The sequence below is a fragment of the Opisthorchis viverrini genome (assembly GCF_000715545.1).
Source record: "Opisthorchis viverrini unplaced genomic scaffold opera_v5_586, whole genome shotgun sequence".
In the NCBI taxonomy this organism is placed as follows: Eukaryota; Metazoa; Platyhelminthes; class Trematoda; order Opisthorchiida; family Opisthorchiidae; genus Opisthorchis; species Opisthorchis viverrini.
In genome coordinates, this window is record NW_008752231.1 from 79,758 (window position 1) to 92,582 (window position 12,825).

General features: G+C 44.0%; 1 protein-coding gene across 1 annotated transcript in view; it reads left to right on the plus strand.

Annotated features, from left to right (window-relative positions):
• Positions 1–12,825, plus strand: part of T265_15524 (hypothetical protein) — a gene marked incomplete at both ends in the record, with an annotated part of 56,931 nt that overhangs the window by 28,354 nt on the left and 15,752 nt on the right. Inside the window, 6 exons of the mRNA XM_009178489.1 lie at positions 1,102–1,278; positions 3,091–3,324; positions 4,448–4,729; positions 8,607–8,783; positions 9,504–9,674; positions 11,099–11,279. Of these exons, the coding sequence (XP_009176753.1) occupies positions 1,102–1,278; positions 3,091–3,324; positions 4,448–4,729; positions 8,607–8,783; positions 9,504–9,674; positions 11,099–11,279 (1,222 nt within the window). The remainder of the gene's footprint in view (positions 1–1,101; positions 1,279–3,090; positions 3,325–4,447; positions 4,730–8,606; positions 8,784–9,503; positions 9,675–11,098; positions 11,280–12,825) is intronic.

Below are 12,825 nucleotides of genomic sequence, written 5' to 3' on the forward strand. Positions count from 1 at the left end.
GCCAAGCGACTAGGTTCCGAGGTTGGTCGAGATTTAAGGCGGAAAGAGAACCAATCAGCTAAGTCAAGCTGTCAAAAGCGAAACGTTGCCTAGCAATAAATCTACCGATTGTCACCAAACGTTTTCGAAAACGATGACCATTCAATCGGTTCCAAGTAGTTTTCACGTGACTGAAAGAGAAACCTGGTTTGTGCGGTCGGAGAGTTCACAGTTTCATCTATGAAAATATACTGCAATATCCCGAATATCGTACCAATTGAAACATGAGGCGGCCTTTGTACAACACATTCATTTGGGGAACATCATAAACGAGAGTTTCAGTTGAGTCTCTCGTGAAGACCAAAACTGATATGCAAATGAATGTATTTGTCGGGAACTTCTGTTTTTCTTGTCTTTTCTTGTCCAGCGGATACTACGTTACAGAATATATGAAATATTTTGCGGAAACAAGTGCTCAAGTGATTCTCACGCATCTGCCAGAACAGATCCATTGTTTGTCATTTGCCTCACAGGTCTCTTTGTTTTCCTGACTGGAGCTCGAGATTTTGAGTCTGAAGCGTTTTCCATCCAAGTATTGATTTGTATTTTCCATCGCGGCTCTTCCACATAACTTTCCCAATGTTAAGGCATGTCACCTTGAACTCAATAACCCAGTCAGAAACGGATTCCACGTCTGCAAACTTTCTAAAAGTTCTTATATTAAGAATCCCCCATTCTGTTCAACTTCTGAAATCCAGTCAGCTTGCTTGACTCCCCGACAGTGTGGTCCTCATCGATCTGTGTCAAAGTTTCTCTGATAGCCGCTTGCAAACTAACCATTGAGCGGAACATCTTAAAAAACAGAGATTCGACTGAATTCAGTTCAGTCTTTTGTCAAAACCAAACGCGTATTCAAGTGAAAATATTTGTCCAAATCTGTCGAATTTGGGTTCACTTAGAACAAAAGGTTGACGGAAATTCCGAGACTGTGCCCATCTGTTGAGTCCGAAGTTGGAGGGCAAAACCGGACATGGACTATCGAAGAGTTTTCAGCAACCCTATAAGTAGTGTTTTCCGTTTGGGCGATACTCGGCAATAACTTCGCTCAATTTGAATTTTCAGCGCTGGCTAACCCAAGCTGAAAGACTGATCGCAGAACAGAAGCAACCTCCAAACGGACGCGCGGATTTGGAACGCTGGTTTGCGGAGGCCGAGGAATCACGTGGGTATCTGGGCCCCAATTCCGACGTGAATAGAATCACAAAGTTAAAGAGTCGTCTGGCACATGTGAATCGCGAGGTCAGTTTTTCCACGAGTTTTTGATTGTGTAACATGGAGCAGACAGCTGGCTTCTTTACAACAACGGTCTTATTGATTTGAATCGCTCCGATTGGTCGAATTTCGGTCCGTCACTTTGAGCCTATCAGAAAGCGTGTGCGTTTGGTGTCCCAACGAGTTAATCTAAACAGCTCTGAGTTTGAATTTAGTTCATTTCACTCCTGTTTGAACACCTGGCCGGAAGCAAGTAATCTGGTGAGTCCACATCAGACAGGAGATAGGTAATTACAACATATAGGTGAGCACAATTTGACCCCGTACTAGAACTGGTAGACATCCATGCCTTCAGCATGGATGGCCCGCAAGTCTGAGTGAAAAAACGGTGGCAGTAGTTACCTAGACGCAGCCCACTACTCATAAGGTTACTGGAAACTCTTTGACAGCCCACAACCGATCTCGCCCTCCAACGTCGGGCTCATCAGTCCCCGAGTATCGGTGAACCTTGTGTTCTACTTGAACCCAAATTGGACTGATTTTGACAAATACACTTATTTGCAAATCAATTTGATTTTGACGGGAGAATCAACTGAATCCACCTGGATCCCTCATTTTTCCATGATCGTCCGCTTTAACAGTGTTTTGTACAGTCTAGTGGGCTCCTGATGCACAAATAAAGACAGATCAAAGTGATTTATAAAAGTGAAAAAAACATGATAGAGCGTGAATCCCACAAAGGGATACGTCAAATTCGGTGTTCGGCGAGATCCACTCTTTTGACATTAGACAGTAATTATGGGTCTGTTTAGGACTAACAGTCGTGGAAATTGAAGAAAAATGAGACTTCTGTCTTGCGGTTGTTCTAGTCAACAATCAATTACAGATTCAAAGGTTTTATTTGTAAAATCAAACGCATCCTCTAGACGATGTTGATTTCAAACGACAAAAGGATTGCCTCCGGCAAAAATAAAGACAAAATTTCATTTTCAGTGAATGGAACAATGACTGACGTTCGTCATTTTGAGCTCCAGAGATCCTGTGAGGCTGTTTGAACTCCGTCGATTTACTCTAATTTTGATGCAAACTCCACAGCGTTAGTTTGGCGAGTTGCATTAGGTTATTCCACTGTACGTTTCCCATTTGAATGTGTCTTTATAGCAGACATCTGTTGACTAAGAAAACGGCTTATTGGCATAGAGAACTTGACACTTGCTGACTGAGTTGGATATTTCATTTAATGGTGCACCGACAGCTTTTGCTTTTATCAAAGTATTTATCAATCCCACGAAGGATGATCGAACAATCGGTATGGAAATTCGGAAACCTTTATCGTGAAAATAAACTTAGTTCGCGAAATGCGCAGTCAAGCACTGCCTTCATCATGATAAATTCCTTTCTGATTGGCAGCTTCTTGATGTTCTTGACATACCCTCTGTTCAATAAATGAGTATCAGTTGGCTGTTCTCAGCTATTTCAAGTTGCCCACAATGGACTAGAGTTCTGTGAACAGTGGTGAATGCCTCCATGCTGTCAGTGAACTAAGAGAAATCTCAAAACGGTTATATGTCAGTCATATGCATAAAGCGCCTTAAAACTGAAAGGGAATGAGTCCTGTACTAGGAAGAACAAACTACTTTAGAGATGCGAGGTAGCCTCAGGATGGTGTGTTGAGGATGCGGGGGCATTATCCAGTTTTTCAGGTAGTTTTTACAAAACTACCAATGACTTCATGATCCAGGAGTCGTGTGCTCCACCAGAAGATATATCAGAATGCCATAGCTCACAAATGATCCCAAATTTCCCCCAAAGACCTAACAACCACTTTCCGTCCAACAGGCTGACAAGTTGCAGCAAATCGAACAAAAACGCCGGGAGGCCGCGGAGCAACTTGAGCGCGCCAAGGCGGAAGAGGAACTTGCAAGTCATTTGTGTGCAGTGGAAGCTTGGATGTCTCAGGCTGAGACTGTCCTAAATCCAAGCAAGGAATACGGTTTTACCGGGGGCTGCACATGTGCTAACTTGGATCAGCTGAAGAAGATGCTGGTCGATACCGTGGATGGACAAGAACAGGTGAGTTTTGACTGCGGTTAAACCACATTCCTATTTAGCTGGCCTGTTTGTTTGTGCTTCTATATATCCACTTGACTGTGGTATAAAATCGATATCATCGATATCGATTATTAAGCATCCTCACTGACTGCTAGCATTAGTTGGACATGTGGGTGCTGGTCACCTGATGGCAAACCCGTCCAAGGAAGTCGGACCACTGCCGACGGATCTGGAAGCATTCGTTGCTGCTGGTCTGCTGGAAGGATCGTCCGAACAGTTTGGTGTGGCAGCCGTAAACACCGAGTGAAAGGGCGATTGGTCTGAACGTACCGGAACAACAAGCCTTGCAGAACAGCATGCACCACCAAGACTATTTGACTCAGATGTAATTACGAACGGGATGAAGGAGAATTTTTCCACGGCAAAACCCAGTCGGAAAGCGGAAAAATATTTTCCAGTATAATCTTGAAAATAGTGGTAGTTTTTAAAAAGTTGTCATTGACCCCGATCCCTTTGAAATTTGGGATATTCTGGGAAGCGATTAGCTGTGGTACTTTCTGACTGTCCATTCGTATCCCTGCGTCAGTGACATTCCATTGCGGTTCTTTCTTTTTTGGCAGAGGGGATACCAGTGTAACGATGGATAATACTGATGAGACATACGAGCAGTGTCTTCTCATAGATCCGCTTCACGTCTGTTGAAAAGTAAGATCTATTACGGACTTTGTGGAGTCGCTTTATAGCATTTGGTTGCATTTGATTGACAGTCAATGGTTATCCAGGAAAGTTCAGGAAGACTCGTTCTAGGAGAAGATGGATATGAGGGTTATTCTCCCCTGTCTAATAGTCTGCACCTGTTCAGTTGATGTTTCTTCACTAGGCATCTCCACAGCAAAGGCCTTCTTCCTTCCACCAGTAGCCGGAACGCCACAGAGAGCCTTTTTACTTTTTGGTTTCTCTTCTTCCTTTACCAAAAAGCCTTGCATTTGGGACTGTTCCATCCGCACTAACGAGCTGCGTCACTGTATGGGAGCATAACGCCAAATGCTCCGAGAGTTTACAGGAAATTTTTCACCTATTTCCCCTTGAACGCATACAAATCATCATATTAACCTGAGTTGTTGCACTGTTCAAATTTTATCAGGCGCATAAACGGCTAACCCAAGCAATCCGTGTGGCAAACGAATCTCCTCTAAGCCCCCTGGATGGGGCTAATCAGGAGCGATTACGTAATGCGGAAAACTATCTGGTCACCGTGTTCCCCACGATAGAATCTCGTCTGAAAGATCTGGACGATTTGTACCAAGCAACGGGGCGCATTGAGAACAGCCTAAAACTGCTTGAGCAGAGCACGGAACATGCGCGGACATGGCTAAGCAACATCCCGCTCAAAATTGAATCGGACCACGTCGCCATGACTGACGAAGTGAGTCGACAGTTTACAGTACAAAAAAGTCTAGTCTGATTAACTGTTGGTCAATATGGCTTTCGGTTTTACCTGTAAATTTCAAAGCTCTCTATAATCCCCACCCCATGTTATGCTGCTCCGGACCTTCGGATGCGTCTGATACTACTGATTTCCAGAGTAGCATATGGTCCTATCTTCTATTGCAGTAATTTTCTACTGATCAAAGGACGATTTGTAGTGGTTTACTCACGTGGCTACGATTCTTAAATCTTACCATAACGCCTTTTACATTTTACCGTACTACTGACGAGTTTGATGGAAGCTCTTTGAGAGCCCACAACTGGTTTCACCTTTCCCATGCTGACTTATCAGTTAGTAATGTTTTCCGAGTTACAGTCAAAATTATGTTCTGCTTGAACCCTCATTGTGTTCTCAGCTAGTCTGAACAATTGAGGTCATACATGCTTCGTATGAACCACGGTACGCACCATACTACTCATATGGGTTACTAAAAACTCCTCAGTATGCCAGATCGGTTTCTCCTTTCCTGTTCGAGGTTATCACCTAGAGGAATTCGCCGAATTCTCACGGATGGCTCACAAGAAGTGAAGCTGAATCTACCGTTTATGGTATTCTTAAGACCGTGCCTGTCGGGTGAACTCCAAGAAGGGTGAAACGGTAATGGGCTCTCGAAGAGTTTTCAGCAACCTTGCGAGTAGTGTGTTGCGGTATCTCGTACCAATTGAAACATGGGACGGTCTGACGCAGCACATTCAGTTGAAGAACATCATAAGCCAGACATTCGGCTGCTATTCATGTTAGCCTTCTGTGAAAATCAAATCGGTATGCAAATGAGTGTATTTTTCCAGCATTCCTAATCCACTGACAACTTACCTTAGAAGGGGACCAGTCATGTTACATAGCTCTTGTGGTAAACGGGGCAAGCTTGAATTGAATAGTGGTGAAAAATCACAACGGTAAAGGTTTTTGAAGAAAACATGTAGGTCACCGTACTCTTCGTCAGAATCCCAAAGGATAACCTTCAGTGGTTAGATGCTGGGTTAGTCGAAAGCAAGAGAAAGTCAGAAAAACTGAACCATCTTGTTAACTAATATACACTCATTTGCAAATTAATTTGGTTTTTCGAAAGACTCACCTGGAATCCATTATGAATATACACGTATCGCGATGTCTCGAATATCGTACCAACGGAAACGTGAAGCGGCCTGGTGCAGCACATTCAGTTGCCTGAAAACATCACAAGCGAGAGATTCAGCTGGGTCACAGGTGAGTCTCTCGAGAGAACCAAATTAGTTTGCAAATGAGTGAGTGTCTATTGGCTAATTTGTGCAGGTTGGTTCAAGTGGAACATAAAGTTGATGGAAACTCGGGGGCTGCCCCTACCTGATTAGCCCAAAGGAAGGCGAAACCAGTCGTGGGCTGTCGACGGACTTTCAGCAACCTTACGAGTAATACATTACAAAGATATACATCTTGTTAACTGTTTAAATAGCACACCACGCACAAACTGCCCAATTTAATCGCACGGTTTTATCGGAATTTAACATGGATATTCTTCAAAATTGACAAGAAATTCGTGCGAATTAAAAATCTCCCATCAACGCTGACTGCGTGCACAAACTCAGCTGCGGAGGGTGAAAAACTACCTATAAAAGGGAACCAAACAGTCAACTAAAAGCACGCGTTACATGATACGAAATACATGCATGGATTCCGCTCCACAATGAAAAGATGACGGCGTAGTGGAATCAGACGTTTACACTGCCGTGAGTATCCTTTATCTATGGCAATGTCGATGTTATCCTGTGAATAATGCTTCAAAACGGGCAAAGCACAGAGTTATTTGGGTGGGCGGGCAAGTAAATCTTCGAATCGAGGCATGTATGTTCCCCTCAACCAAACACAATCAAGGTTGAAGGAAAACTTGAAAGCGATCCAGCCATTGGACTCCGCGCAGTTGAGTGAAGTAGTCATCAAAGCAACTTAGACGGTACGCGTATAGTGCAGGCAGAACTCTCGTCACACGTGGAATGGGCGTGCACGGAAGTACCAACCAAGCTGCATCAACCGTAGTGCTCGCGCCAACAAACCTCGGAGGACACAAGGGCCAGGTAGCCAGCCGAAATCTCAACACTGGCGCCCCACAGCAAACACAACATCAGCTGAAGCCAGATCCCTGGTCATAGCACACACAACCACGCGTACATGTGCACCGAGCTAGAGCACGCACGCTGGGAGTACGCTCGGGAATACGCTGCAATTGCGGACGTAGCACTTGGCCCGTATTCAGTTGACTGGAAGCTTCCTACGGCAAAAGGAAATTCGGATTCCCCTGAGCTGTGATTTAATTAAAACTTTCCATATAAGAGTGCGACCAGTTGACCTCATCGCCAACCCACGCACATGAGAGACATACCTTGACCAATTAGACAGGCTCTTGAATGTTGACCACATGCCAATGAGTATCAGTTAACCCCTGTTTCTACTGTCCTGTCGGATATGGTTATTTCTGCTCTTGACGAAGGGCAGCTTTGTGTGTCCCAAAAGGAGTTTTTTGGAAGGAATATTGATTCAATGGACAAATAAAGGAGCTTGATAATATGAGTTGTCTACGACTACCTCTGTGATGCAAGATCGTACAGCAAGGAATGAGCACGTGATTACGTCAATGTACAAAAAGTGCGACGTGTACAACTCACTACAAACGATTGGAAGCCAGATCTCCGTTTCACGAAAAAAAACAAGGAAGGTTACGGAGATGACTCAACAGTTAGGGCTCAGCTCATTTGAAAATGGGGAAATCAATGGTTTTGAAGATCAGCATGCAAGATAATTTCGTCAAAATTCAACGTGACGCTGGTTTAAACAGGATTGTGCATATTACTCGTCCAATAAGATAGTGTATGGCTTTTTTACCTTCCTGTTGTGTGCTGTAGAGTAGTTCTAATGAACGTGAGCTGTTTTGACTAATTGCTTTCCACGCACTAGCACTCGGAAAGGGAAATTGACGTTTATTCGGAAAATTTAAAAAAAGTTTTCGTAATGCACCACTCATAAGGTTGCTGAAAACTCGTCGACAGCTCACGACCAGTTTCGCCCTCCTTGGGGCTCACTAGGTAGGCTCAGTCCCCGAGTTTCCATCAACCTCATGTTCTACTTGAAACCAAATTGCACGAAATTAGCGAAATACACTCATTTGCAAACTAATTTGGTTTTCTGAGAGACTCAACTGGAACCAAGCTGAGTCTCTCGTCTCGTTTGTGATGTTTCCGGACAACTGAATGTGCTGCACCAGGCCGCCTCATGTTTCAGTCGCTACGCCATTCGAGATATCGCGATACGTGGATGGTCGTAATACACTATTCACAAGGACTTGTTTAACTGTGGCAAAATAGGTGACCTAAACTTCAAAGGCACACACCTATGGTATAGGACTGAAGCTCAGGATAGCTCAGTGATTAAGGCGCGAACTAATTGATCGGAAGGTCTGTGGTCCGATTACATTGCATTTTCGTGAGGCTGATATCGTAACTACTCACCCCGCAATTACTACTACTACTACATTCCCAGACAATCATTTTCATATGGAAGGAGAAGGTGACAGAAGTTCGAGGATCACCGCCAAAAAGGAAATCAAAACACCACGTAACTGATTATTCTAATTTCATACTTCTTTACTCCACGATCAATGAACTCTAGTTGGTAAGAGTACGCCAATCTCTCCTACACTTTCTGATGTCGAAACATTTTGAAGGTTTTTACTTTCTGTTAGTACATTAATCACGAGAAGTAATCTCTATTCGCCTATGTATATCAGGGGTCACGTGATTAATGCTAATATCTACCTTGCCGTTTCTATCCTTCACTCTCTCAGTTCGCAGAGATTCGCGGGAACATTGCATCTTGTCAGAATCAGATTGTGGAACTAGACCACTTGTTGCACACTGATCGTATGGTGACGCTGGCTAGCGCTTATGGACTGCAGGCCTGGATCCATCGTGATCGACTGAATCCGATTCAGGAACGGCTTAAGGTGAGCAGAATTGAAGCGGTCACTTTTTTTGGGATGAGATTTTCATCTTGGACCCTCACCACGTCTCAAAGTGGTGAAAGCCACTGAAAACAGGACAGGGGAATTCTTCTTAATTATCCTTGATAACTTATGGTAAAACAGGACTTGGACGGTTTTCCTTGGTGGAAAACTAGGGCCTGTAATCAAGGCTTTCCAAATACCGTCGCTTCTGTAGTGGCTAAAAACCAATACACTTCAGATATCTGGGCGATAGAGACTTTGGAAATCACACGAGGGTTTCCCAAATGGTACCAGGAACTTCAGCTGTTGACCTACTGGGTAATGTTATGGTGAGTTCATGCGGACTCACCTGTGCAGTTACTGCTTCTGACGGCGTTCGAGGTAGACAAGGAAGCCAGAAGACCCAGTCTCGAGGTCTGTCCAAGAACGTTGTCTTCTCGCTGGTGTTGTGTTTGTGTGTATTTGGCTCCGTTTTCAAATTAAGAAAGTGCGCGTTGGAAGTCAGTCTTCTACGTGTTCGGTTCCATAAAGCGTGTTTCACGTCTTTACTTGCTGAACCAATATTTCCATATGGAACTTAGTGGACTCACGTTGCAGTCTGATACTCAGTAAATCAATTTTGTACAAAACGCGGTCCATCGAGATTTACAAGCGGGGAGGGGAGTCATCTTAATTTAGATTGGTTAATCTTGATCAAACTGGCACAATTTTCCATTGAATTATTCTTCTACCTTCCAGGAGATCGAATTAACCGCAAAGCAAAAAGGTGAACAGCTTGAGGAATGGAGTGGAACTCTGGAAGAAATCCGCCATGAACTGGATGACGGTGAAGACGAATTCGAAGCCCTTCGTCACGCCGTGAACAGAGCGTCTCGTCGCGACATGGCACGACTACTCAGACAGATTCAGGTAATAACCGCAAAATAAATATGAAAAAAAGGAATTTTAATTTGGCGGATTTACAATATATATATATATATAATGTTCCAATGCACCTGATCAAGTTACTCAATCAAAAACAGGCTAAGTCCCTCCTGGTAAACTTCGGTAAAATCATTCACCAGTAGGCTAAATCCAGAACCCAATGTTCAGCTTTCTAATAATTCACTTCACTTGCCTGTATGGGGCGATCTGGTTGTTTATGACAGTATCCTAAGTTCCAGTTGAAGTCGGCTTCAAAACTCATACATACCTGCGTGTTTACATGACTATCGATTGAGCAGTTCTGAGCGTACCCAGGTACAGTTTTCTTGTTGATCTACACTGGACTCGGATTTCGTTCTTACGATGGATTATAAGTACTGCACACCCTTGAACGTATGGGAATTTAAATTCTGGCAGCCTTACCACAATCCAGCCAGCGAACGCCCGACGCGTCTGAATGAGTGAACGCGTTCGCGCTTGGGCGATTTTGCTGGGTTTTCTCAGTGACCTAACCGACAGCCTGTTGACTGTTTTGGTTATGTCGATCGACTGTCCCACCTGTTTCCAGAATAGAACAAATGAGAGGTCATACACTACTCATAGGAATGCTGAAAACTATTCAACATCCCACGACCAGTTTCACCATCCAACTTCAGGCTCATCAGGTAGGTATAGTCTTAAAGTTTCCGGCAGCTATATGCTCTACCTGAATCCGAACTGGACAAACTTTAGCAGACACCCTCATTTGCACAGAACTGTGGTCTTGACGGGAGACTCAACTGGGTACGGTTGAATTTCTCGTGCATGATGGCATCGCATATTCATTAAAGCATCACGAAAAGAGAGATGCAGCTGGACTCAGTTAAGCCACTTGTCAAACCATATTCGTGTACAAGTGACAGCGGTCGTCAAGAGCACATGAGACTTCACGGGGTTTAGGCTATCACTGAATTGTATTTACAAATGCGGACAACTTATACAAAGTCCACATACTGGTGGGTAAACGGGCAACTTTAAATGATGGATCTTGTTCTATTCGTTTCGGGGTGTTACTTGCGAAATTGTTTAAGTACTTGTTGCCGAATATCGTGTAGTTGGACCCAACGCGATCGTCCCATCTTTACGAAGAAAAAACCGTTGACATTCGTCGTTTGTGTTGGAAATATGGAAAAATCACTTGTAATATGGGGTAAGGCGCTTGAGCAGAGGTAAGATGTCATTTACTGAGACTGTATCCACTTTCTTTGTTGATACACTACTGAGAAGTCTGGCTCAGTGGTGCCTCCACATGGTAGGGTAACTTAATGACGCAGTGTTGAGGTTCCCGATACGGATCTTCAATGCACACGAAGATTTGACGATCCCCAATGTCAAAAGGGAGAACTGGGCCCGAAAGTTTGCGGTACCAGTTAAACAATAAAGATCAAATTTGTGGGTCAAACCTCAACTGTTCACGTTCGTCTGTTACCTACCGGTACATTGCTAAGGTTCACACATCAAACGGCGGCCAGCGGAATGTTGGCTCTGTAGTGTGGCGTGTGGTTTCCGCTTCAGAGGCGGTGCCATCACGCAGAAGTCACGAAGGAACAAGTTAGGGGAGACTCAGCAATCGGGGCGCAAACACACATGAATAACTATGACATTTGCGCTTATCCACACACACACTCATGCGATGGGATGGCTTTTGTACCAAGGTAAACGGCAAATACGGATGGGCAAAAAACGGATGATAAAATGCGGGTGTGTATCGTACCATAGTGTTTCCCCACAGCGTTCGGAGTTTTTCTCTGCGCTAGCGAGAGTAAAACACATGACAAACGAACTGCCTAAAAGCCAATAAGGAAAATAATCATTCAAACACACCATTCACTCGGTGCCTGGCCACTGGCACAAGTGAAGGGAAGATGAGAGCCAATTTGCGTAGGCCTAAACAGCGGGGTTCGGGTTCGAACTACGGACCTTTTGGTCAGTAGGTTCGCGTCTCTGGAGGTTCGAAGCAGATGCAGTAGGACGACACAAATGTTATCCCGGAAAATAGGCTATCAAGAGCATCTGACGTTTCATCTTGTGATGAGTTAACGACGAGTCGTACTTTAGTACATGCTGACCGTCTTCTATGCTGCGGCCAATTCCATTCGGTCGAAGGGTAATCCATTCAGTAGGCAGCTCTGACATTCGGTGAGGTCTTGGATTTAAGACTAGTATTTATCCAAATAGATGAGCATCGTTCTGTCGTACTTCTTGAACATCTTGTGAAGTGATACTTTCAACGACAGCGCAGAAGTTTCCATACTCAATTCATTCGACATCTAAACTACGCCCCATAAGTATCATTGCAAACTGCAATTTCAGGTAGTTGGTGGGAGGCAAAGGTAATGATGACAGTCAGAACAAACATAAAATAAACTTCCATTGATGCTTCGAAAACTTCGATGTGGGTAGCCTAAATGTAGCCGGGGTTCGCTTGAATTTCGCATGGTTATGTGTGATTAACTAAGGTACTGGAACCTTTAGTTTCTACGAAAATTCACTCTATACATGATCACTTGCGCAAAAAGTACCAGACTGTTATTGGCTGTTGGCGTTGTTGCGAAAAATAGGTGGAGTAAGCTACTAGATTTTTGGTCCATTCAGCGAGCTTAGAAGTTGGATCCCAATGTGGCTTATCATTCTGGGGTTGAGTGGATAGGCCGTCGGTATTCTGCTTGTGCTTATATAGTTTCTAAACAGCACCTAGTTTGTTTAAAGTGAGTAGCTATCACAGATTTTCGAGTAATCTGGTTCGTCAACCTGAAATATGTATTTGTTGTGATCTCATTCCGTTGTATCTGGTTGGTTCTTTGGGCGTCTCGAGTTCAGCAGTTCCATTCCTTAATTGTAACTGGACCGTTTCCTTCTTGCCTTGCGATCTCATTTCGTCCCATTCGTTTGGCTGACTGAACAGTCTTCTGTTTTTCGAAAAAGTTTGGTGACAATCGGTAGATTTATTGCTGGACAACGTTTCGCTTTTGACACAAAAGCTTCGTCAGGCCAAGCGACTAGGTTCCGAGGTTGGTTGAGTTTTAAGGCGGAAGGAGAACCAATCAGCTAAGTCAAGCTGAATCTCTGTTGGGTGTCGGCCGAGGGATTTTAGTGT